Source organism: Polistes fuscatus, unplaced genomic scaffold, assembly GCF_010416935.1.
Source record: "Polistes fuscatus isolate 324 unplaced genomic scaffold, CU_Pfus_HIC Scaffold8, whole genome shotgun sequence".
Taxonomy (NCBI): Eukaryota; Metazoa; Arthropoda; class Insecta; order Hymenoptera; family Vespidae; genus Polistes; species Polistes fuscatus.
The window spans coordinates 7571623-7581585 of NW_025113162.1; the positions used below are offsets into that span (position 1 = coordinate 7571623).

At 32.7% G+C, this 9963-nt stretch overlaps 2 protein-coding genes and 1 long non-coding RNA gene across 4 annotated transcripts; 2 read left to right on the top strand and 1 right to left on the bottom strand.

Moving 5' to 3' along the window:
* The first annotated feature begins 2097 nt into the window (after positions 1 to 2097).
* LOC122524890 (uroporphyrinogen-III synthase) lies at positions 2098 to 3279 on the top strand. Its single transcript, XM_043647378.1, has 3 exons — positions 2098 to 2189; positions 2318 to 2564; positions 2636 to 3279. The coding sequence occupies exons 2-3, from the start codon at positions 2378 to 2380 to the stop codon at positions 3244 to 3246; spliced, it is 798 nt and encodes a 265-aa protein (XP_043503313.1). The 5' UTR covers positions 2098 to 2189; positions 2318 to 2377; the 3' UTR covers positions 3247 to 3279.
* Positions 3280 to 3491: 212 nt separating this feature from the next.
* LOC122524894 (tyrosine-protein phosphatase non-receptor type 14-like) lies at positions 3492 to 7239 on the bottom strand. 2 transcript variants are annotated; one of them, XM_043647381.1, is made up of 7 exons: positions 6551 to 7239; positions 5950 to 6316; positions 5691 to 5859; positions 5454 to 5615; positions 5298 to 5386; positions 4990 to 5191; positions 3492 to 4568 (listed from the first exon to the last, which is right to left on the bottom strand). In XM_043647381.1, exons 2-7 carry the CDS (start codon positions 6297 to 6299, stop codon positions 4251 to 4253), a joined length of 1290 nt encoding a protein of 429 aa, XP_043503316.1. In that variant the 5' UTR covers positions 6300 to 6316; positions 6551 to 7239; the 3' UTR covers positions 3492 to 4250. The 2 variants fall into 2 exon arrangements, with proteins under 2 accessions (XP_043503316.1, XP_043503315.1); XM_043647380.1 differs by having other exon boundaries at positions 6409 to 7239.
* A 53-nt stretch (positions 7240 to 7292) lies between these two features.
* LOC122524895 lies at positions 7293 to 9262 on the top strand. The gene is made up of 2 exons (XR_006305660.1): positions 7293 to 8600; positions 9040 to 9262. It is a non-coding gene; the product is annotated as an uncharacterized LOC122524895 (long non-coding RNA).
* The last annotated feature ends 701 nt before the right edge of the window (positions 9263 to 9963 follow it).

Consider the following 9963-nt stretch of genomic DNA (forward strand, 5'->3'; position numbering starts at 1 on the left):
TTTTTTTTTAATATAAATCTTTACATTTTCTTGTACTCGCCGATGTTTCTTGTGCCAACCGATCATAACTGAAATTACTTATCGAACAAATCATGTGTTGTGTGTATGCGTGTTCGATAAGCCGTAGTAGAGTATAAAGATCTCAGAGTCTAAAATAAAGTAAAAGAAAAAAAAAAAGCAAAACTGCACATAATTATTGCGTTGTTTTATATGTAATTCAAGTATGAGTTAATGAAAAAGAAAGGACCATACTTGTGACCATTATCACGAGTTCGCATTAATAACCATTTAAATAGAACTTGTTAAAAGTTAAGTTTGAGACCGCTACTTGAATAATTTTCTCACTTATGAGTAATTATTCGAATAGGAGCATGCTCGGACTATGGTCTTATTTTTGTGATTATTAATTAAGTATATTATATATATACATATGTATTATTATTATTATTATTATATTATTATTAATATTATTATATTATTATTATTATTATTATTATTTTATTATTATTATACGAATAATAGTATAGATTAGGCTTTTTACAATTTAGAATAGATTTATATATAACCGTTATTGGGCTCTCAGGGTGTGTTTTAAAAAAAGCATACTATTATGATTTTCATAAATTTTCAAATGAAAAATTTCACCTGCGAGACCAAACAAAAAAAAATACATACATATCTTGAACGAATGGGCCGATATGATGATGCCTCTTTCTTCGTTTTTCCCCATACAGCATTTTCTTTTCTTCTATTTTCTTTTTTTTCTATTTCTTTTTTCTTTTAATCGAGCTGCAATTGAGAAAGAATAGAGTACGTTAAAATAATGAATTAATTGATTAATTAATTATAAGCTAGATATATCGGCGTTGTACAATAGGAGATAGTTTACGTTAAAAGGCATAAATTTTTTATTATCATGATTAAATATTATGTGTTTATCTAATTAAATACGTAGAAGGCACTCGGTCCCCTTTACGATATACTTGAACTCTTATGCGTATATTTGTATTACAATGTTCTCGAAGAGTTCAATTTTGCCACGACTACGAGATAAAAAGTAAAAATAGAAGAAACAAGAAAGAAGAGGAACAAATAATAACGAGAAAGTTGAAGGAAGAAACACGCTGATTATTTAGTCCATAATCACGTTTTCGTGGCGAAATAATCAATGCGTAAGGGTCGAGGACCGTTGTGCCTTCGTCTATATACGTTTAACATGTTTAGTATAATAGTAAGGAGGATAAACATCCACTTTGTGATCGATAAGAAATTGTTCATTTCCTATTTTTTTTTATACGTTCTTTCACTGCTTATTTAGATAATAAGTTATGTACCCTAAAAGAGTGTTTCAATAAAAATGACAACGAAATTAGGCTAATCCATAATTTCTACCTATTCCACTTCTTACGCTTATAATTATCGGCCAAGTTATGCAGAACGTTATCAATCCTATCAATGATTTTAGACCGAATACACTTTGTGTGTTATAAGATTTTAATTAAAATAATTATAAGACTGTAATAAAATACGAAGTAATTAATATGATAGGGTTATATAGCTCTTGAATGAGCAATCTAATTTTCAAGCCGGTTGTCATCTGCGAATTCTAACCTAAGCCTCGTGACATGCCATAATAATTTTTTACAAGAACAAATTACAAAACGATGCAATCTGAATTATTACGTTTGATTAATTTTTGGTTATTTTAGGAGGGTTAGTAGGTTTTTGCATTACTTGCTTTTTCTAATTAAAAATAGGTTTTGGAAAAATCTAAATTCAACAAGGATGTCTAAAATTCTAAAAGTTTGAGAAATACTGTTCTATAGAAATCAATTTTCAAATTTGAATAATTACAATATTATAAATATTTAATATACATACCAAAAATTTATTTTCTTGTACTATTTCCACTATCTGTCAGCAGTTTATTAATTTACTTATGTCAAATGTTGTACCATGATATTAATTCTCTTGAGATAGTCGACTCAGTCGATAGTCGATAGTTATTTACATGCGTTAAGTTCATTGGTCGAGAACGGAACCAATGAGAGAAATTCTTGAAAAATTGTCTTAAAAATACGCTGAGCGAGTAATATATAGAATCATTTAAAATTTCGAGAATATAATTCAGTGTCTATAAGAATGATAATTAAATTTTTATTCCTTTATTAATTATCCAGGCTTACGAGGTAACGTTTGAAAAAAAGAAATGTTTTAGTGATTTATTTATTCTCAAAAGTGTTTTATTTCATGTTGTGGTTATATTTAAAGTAATATCTTTATTCTTGTATTATATTTAAAGTAATATCTTTTTCAGTTTGCAAAAAAAACAATATTTAAATCATTAATCTGTTAGTATAATAACATTTATCTTATCATGGCAAAATTATGTGATAGCATAGTTTTATGTAGAGGATTGCCTGAACAAACTTTAAAAGAAGACAATTATTTGCATACTTTACAATCAGCAGGTTACAATTGCGATTATCTATATACCTCACGATTTGAATTCATTAATAGTTCAGATTTAAAAATGTGCTTAGAAACACCTGACAATTATTATGGTAATATATAAATATTTTAGATTCATTACATGTGATTTGATATAAACAACAACGTATATATGTTAATGTAGGTTTAATATTGACTAGTCAACGTGCTGTAGAAGCAATATGTCAAATATTCAAGGACGATAAGATATCTCTAAGCCGGTGGCAAAAATTACCAACGTATTGCGTTGGCCCTGCAACTGCATCTCTCGCAGAAAATTCCCTTGGTTTAGAATGTTGTTTAGGTAGTCAATCCGGTAATAGCAAGGATCTTACAGAGATCATTATTTCTGATATAGAAAAAATAACAAAACCACTGTTATACCCTTGCAGTGAGATTGCACGTGAAACCATTGAACAAGTTCTTTCTCAAAATAAAATTAATCTACACAAACTTGTTGCTTATCGGACCATAATTAGGGAATCATTAGAAGTTGATTTCTTAAATATCGTTGGTTCTATACCAAAAATATTTGTCTTTTTTAGTCCATCTAGTGTAGATTACCTTGTATCCGTATTAAAGAAACGTCCTGATTATATAAAAAATATAAAAGCAGTAGCAATTGGTCCTACGACTAAACAAAGTCTAATAGATGCTAATTTTGTAATTTATGCCACTGCAGCAAGTCCAAATCCAGCAGCTTTATTGAAAGCTATTAACGATGCTGGTTGCAATAGTAATTCAGAAACAATGTAATGAAAAAAATTTCTTTTTTCTCAATGTTGTAAATATTTTACACGTTATTAATTATCCTTTTATTATAATTGTTTATTTTTATTTTTTTATTGTAAATAATATTATATTTATTTTATTTATTATAATACTTCTATTACCAATATTTAATTTATTCATTGTAAAACTAATTATTAACAAACAAAATTTTATTTTATTAAACTAATTACAGTCAAGAGAGAATATTCATTATGATATGTGCAACATACTTTTTATATACTTGTCAATTTTATTAAGCATAATTATCTTGTAAAAAAATAAGATTACATCAAAACTATACAATTCTCAAAATTCTTAATTACATACAATAAATGTTTATATATTCTTTAATATATTTCGAGCATTTTACTTAAAATCTCAGATTAATTTAAATTATTTAAAAATAATAATGCAATAACGTGAAAGTTAAAAAAAGAATTATTGAGAATAATCTCTATGCATTAGATTCTACAATAGGTTATAGAGTATTGTGTTATCTAATATATTTTATATATAAATTATTTTACTATATATTATATTTTATTACTAACAAAAAAGATTATTCAGAAGAAATAATCGTGTCTTTCAGTCTTTTCTGATAATCTCTATATATATATATATATATATTTATTACATATTAAAAGTTTTGATGCTATTCAAAAAATATATAATATTTGAGTGTGTAAATATAACACGGTTGTATATTTGAAACCATAAAAATATCCAAATTAATGTAGGATATTTTGTAACCCCACTTTTTTAACTCTCTTACTCTTCGCTTTTCACTCTGACTTCTCTTCTACGACTAACTCATATCTTATATAGGACAACATTTCTTGTAGCTCTATCCACCAGAAAAATAACTTTACTTATTCTCGAAATATTAACGTAAACATTTAATAATGATCGTTCCCGAACATTCATATCGTAACGTTTCTTGCCTTTATTTTTATTCATTCTTTTACTTATGAATTTTTCCCAATCCCACATTAATATCTACTTCTATTTACCACATTACCAAGAAGGCACGAAATATCTTGTCCAACAATAGTAGACTGATTAGCATAATAAGGCTGAGGAGCATTTCCTCCATTATTATATTTCATTTGAACGGCCGTTTCATAATCTGGTGCTTGTCTATAGGACGGTAATAAGGCACGTAGATTATTTATTTCAGTTGAAGAAACTGAGACTACAGGATACGGTGAAGTTGAAAGATCATTGTAGCTTGTCCAATGCATGTGATCATCTTCCCTACGATTTTCCATAGATACAGCTTGTTCTCCAGAATCATTTGTATCGCTATCCTGTTAATACATACATGAATAATAATTAATTACATTTTACTTTCAAACTAAGTGTACTGAGAGTACTGTTTGTTGCACTTACAGCTGATCAATACCGGGCACTTTTAAATAATAAAAAATATTATCGCTTGACAATTAAATCTTTGAATATCTTTAAACTAAAATTAAAGAATAAAATTAACAAATGTATCCTAATATTTTTAAAAAATAACAAAAAAAAAATACAATTTGAATTTATTTGAATTTATCACAATTTGATATTATTTGAATTCATCAGTCTTTTTGTTATTATAATTACAAAAGTACGATATTATTAGCAACACTAATGGTTAAAGTAGAATGCGTTCACTTATGTAAGCAATACTGATGATTGGAATGCAAAAGTTAAAATTGTAATAATATTTGTTTATACTTTACTTACAAAATATGCATTATTAGATCTTTCTGAAGGTCGTGATTCTTGATGCTGCATATAAAATGTGTGTTGTGCTATACACAGACGCCACACGTATTTTGCATCACGCGACTCATTGAATATAAATTGTTTTGCATCTTCGCCTTCAGACTGACATTCTATTCTAAATGTCTTTTTATGATTTATGACGTTACTAATATCTTTCCATCTGATAAATAACAATTTTATATTCAATTTATAGCACTTTTTATTTAGATCACTATCGTCGTTTATAAATATTATTTTTTTTATTTCAAAATAAAAAATATAACTACCTATAAAAGTGCGTAGTTTGAGATTTAGGACATACCAGCATAATTCCATTAAGAGATACACCAAGTATCACTTCAGAATTAGTACTATCCTGTGATATTAATAAGCTTATTAAATTAGATTTTATAACTTGATAAAATTATTTCTTATCGATGTACCTTTGCAGGAAACGTTTCATTACCGTACCCTTCCAATTGTATAACTACGGAAATATATAATTCTTCAGCTGCCGCTTGTGTTACTCCAATTAAATTTTTATATTGACATACTGCATTATGCAATAAAACATCTAATCCACCTGGTTCTGATTGTATTACATCCTTATAGCATACAAATAATTATATATTATTTTAATGTATTTAAAAATATCTATAACGCTAAATTTAATATCTCACTTTAGGAAAGAAGGTACATTGTTGTAAGCATTCCATTGTATGCCGTTCCGTATTATAATTACCAAACTCAGCTTGCATCGAATAGCTTGCTAAAAGAGTAGCTTGTCTAGAATTGCAATGAATCCTACCTTCTAGTACATCGCTTTTTAACTGAAGATAATAATGATACCTTTAAAGAAATCAAGTTATTTTAGTATCGATAATATAATAATACTTATCTTTAAAATAATCATTAATTATCATAAAAAATGATATTAACCTTGTCATTTCATCTTGTATACATTGAACATCTGTAACGTAATACATAATTCTTAGATAGAGACTAAAATTCTTGGCTTCTTTCTCAAGTTGTCGTTTTAATGGTTTATCCATATCTACCCATCGAGGAGAAGGAGAACCATGTCGACTTATATAACGTAATCCAAAAATTTCAGGTTGTACAAGCCCTAATCGTTGTACAATATTGTCCAAACATTCTTGACCCAAACTGTCAATATTTAAAGTACATTCTATTGATGTAGTGTCCAGTAATTCTATACATATTACATATTGATTTTTGGACACTACATTATATTGACGACTTCTCTTTAAATGAAATTTAAACGGCATCGTAATAGTATAAAAAACTGAAAGATAATTATAGACAAAAGTTACACATCTTGGCACAATGGTAACACGTTATACAAATATTATATACATGTGAAATTATTTCACTTACATTTTACTATTTTATTAGTTACATACATTAGAGAAGCATACTTTACATATAAAAATTGAAAAAGAAAAACAAAAATCAAACGACAATTTTAATTTCACATTTCGTTATCTAATTATGAAATTATCTGTCAAAGTATACGAACATTCTTAACCTCTTGCTTCAAATTGTGAAATAATTCAGACGTTTAACTAAAATTCTCCTTATGATAACATCGAGTTACTTCTTTATCGATCTTTTGTATACGCTATATTACAACTGATTTCAACCACATGACCGCAATCAACAAAACGTTAATAAAATAACTTATTTTCTCTTCGAAACGAAAATAATGAAAATTTATATGAATAGCACTTGTTTTGAGAACATATTTTAAACGGTTCGATAATCAAATATATATATTAACTTTCATCATTCGTTTATATGGAAATCTCCTTTGAATATTTTTCTCTCAAAATACCTTTCCACATTTTCTGCATTAATATAAAAATCACTCGATGCCATGTACGCAAAAATTTTACAAATTCTTCATTGGAATTTAAACATTGCAGTGGTATATCACATATTTTTTGTAAATCAATGACCTAACAGGATCACAGATCATCGACATTATTAACATCATCGAAATATATATATATATATATGTATATAAAATAAGTGACTTTAAATGACAAAAAGCTAAATATTAGATTATCATATTTTGTCTTATAAAAAACATATTATTGATCGAAATGTTTTTGTGGTAATGGGCCAACGCCGCAATGTAAAGAAGTGCCAATAGGCAATTACAGTGAATCTATTACGTCCATTAGTGGCAATTATGTATACGTGTGTATATATATATCATTTATTAATAATTATTAATTTTTTGAAGAGAGATCGTTAAAATATAAGAATTAATGTAATATACAATACAAACACACACAAAATATAACATAAATTTGAATAAATGATTTCTACTAAAGGTTCTTAAAATTGTTTCTACAGCATTGAATAAGATAAAGAAAAAATATAATATAGTCGCTTAAAGTTCCCTTCTTTATCTTCTAGAGTTTCATATTTTTACCATGGTACATAGAATTTATTTTATATCGCGGTATTACGTCGATACATATAGGCGGATTTTCAAATCGAATTTAAAAGTAGCGCTAAGAGAAGGAAACTGCTCGAAATGGAAGCTGCTTTTAAGGGAATCGACCATTGGGAAGGCTTGCTAAATATCGTATGACTCGGCGGTTCGTGCGATGGCGCCATCTTAAGGATTCGAGCAATTCCGTGAAGAATCGGCAATCTCCGGCCGATGATTGCCGAACGCACATTACTATTTTCAGGCACACAAGGCACCTCTTGACGGGTTTTTAATAAGGAGAGAGAGAGAGAGGGCGAAACTGTCTCTCGTGCGATAGAGGGGAAAACGTTTTTCCTTTTTTTTCGTTCCTTGTCATTGAAGATCTACCGTACGGATTACAAGGGTTGAAAAATCATAGTCGTCCGTGCCGTGAGCGCGTTCGAGAAGCCGAAAAGAAAGAGAAAGAGAGAGCGCGAGCGAGCAACGAGCCAGCAAGCGAGAAAACGAGAAAGAGAGAGAGAGAGAGAAACAGAGAGAGTGGGAGGGAAAGAGAGAGAGAGAGAGAGCGATAAAGGAAAAGATGCTCGATCGTCGTCGGGTCTCGTCGGTTCTCGACGCCTGACGAGGTCGTGCTCATCGTCTCTACATCGTTCGTCGGCGAAAATGAAAGAAGCTCGTCGTCTCTACGAGCAGCTGATGGCGGCCGAGCGCCGTTCGAGCCTCCTCCGACGTTTCTCGTGTACGCGTTCCTAGTGTGTGAATGCGTATTCAATATCCTGAATTCGCGGAGGAAAGTGCCGAGAATAAAAAAGAGAGAGAGAGAGATAGAGACGACGCGTGCCGAACGGAAGATTTAAAAATACGTTCTGTGTTAAACCGCATACGTGTGCCGCCTATGATTTAGAAACAAAAAGAGAGAAAGATAGAGAAGACGAGGAAAGAAAGAAAGAGAGAGAGAGAAATAGAGAAATAGATAAAGATAGAGATAGAGAGGGGAATAGCAAGAGAGAGAGGGAGAAGAAAAGAGAGACGCTTTTCGTGCGGGACAGAGACCGCCCCTGGCTCGCGCGAGCTATTTCGTAACGGTGCTTCGTAGAGTCAGTCGACAAGCAAGCACGACTGCGCGGTAAGAATCCCCCTGGCCCTTCTTTCCTCTTTCTCCTCCTCCTACTCTTACAGCTCCTCTTCGCATCGCCGGTGCTCTCTGTCTTTTCTATCTAATTCTTCGATTCTCCGTCGAGAGCAAACCGGTGAGCGCTGCGTACGTAAGAAAGAGTGTGTGAACAACGATTTTATGTGCGTGAGAGAGTGAGATGTAGTGGGAGAGAGAAAAAGAGAGGGGTAGCACGTATATGTATGCTGCGTACGTTTGTGTGTGTGTGGAAAAGAGTAAAAAAAGGGGGAGAGAGAAAGAGAGAGAGTGAGTGAGTGAGAGAGAGAGTGTGCGCGAGTGTGCATGTGTGTAAGAAAGGGAGGACCACCCTTCTGCTCGCAGGTAGCTAGTTCATTATCCGCTCATAGTGAGCAAGAAAATTTACGAACGACGCTTCGGTGTTACGGTGTAGGTGGAAACCTCGACATATAGGAGAGGCAGGGCGTACGTCCGCGTGTGACAACGCCTAACGAGAGAGAGAAAGAGAAAGAAAGAGAAAAACGAGAGCCTCTTCTCGGGACGAGAGAAAGAGAGAAAGAGAGAGAGAGAATACGACGGACGACGACGACGACGACGACGACGACGCACGACGATACCGACGAATCGCCAGCGGTGAGCGAGAGGGAGACCGAAAACGAGAAAGAGAGAGAGAGAGAGAGACAGAAAGAAAAGATTCCTTCCTGGACAGATTTAGACGTTGAAGTAACGACGTCCACCTCGCCGTCTTCGTCGTCATCTTGACTTCGCTCGATGGATCTATTCGAGCAGCAACACCCATAATCCATCGACACGTCGACATCTCGAAAGAAAGATATCTTCCTCGCCTCCACCTTCTCCCTCACCAACAGCACCGCTACCACCACCACCACCCCCTGCACCACCTCCCTCCTCTTCCTTTCCCTGTTCCCCTTCCCACCCTCTTCTCTTCTCTCCTCTTGGTGGCACCGCGGACGCGTGCTATGCACGACCGAAACGCGACCGTCGACCTTCTCTGCCGCAGGAACGCGTGAACAGTAGGTTACCGTGTTCAGGTATACCACGTGTTCTCGATTCACGTTAGTGTATTGGTTATACTACCTACGTACTAATAGTGTGTGCGTGTGCATGTGAGTGTGTGTGCTCTGCACCGACATCACCTAGAGAAGCTATCTCTCATCATCCCCTATATCTGTTTTTTTCCTTTATATCGTGAAAGTGCAGTGAGTCGATATCGACGTTAATTTCCACACGGAATGCGGCCTCCTCGAGGTGGACGACGCCATCGTTTCTAGTCGCCGTCGCCGCAAACGCCGCCACCGGCGTCGTCGTCGTCACAGTCGACGTCGTCCGGGAAATC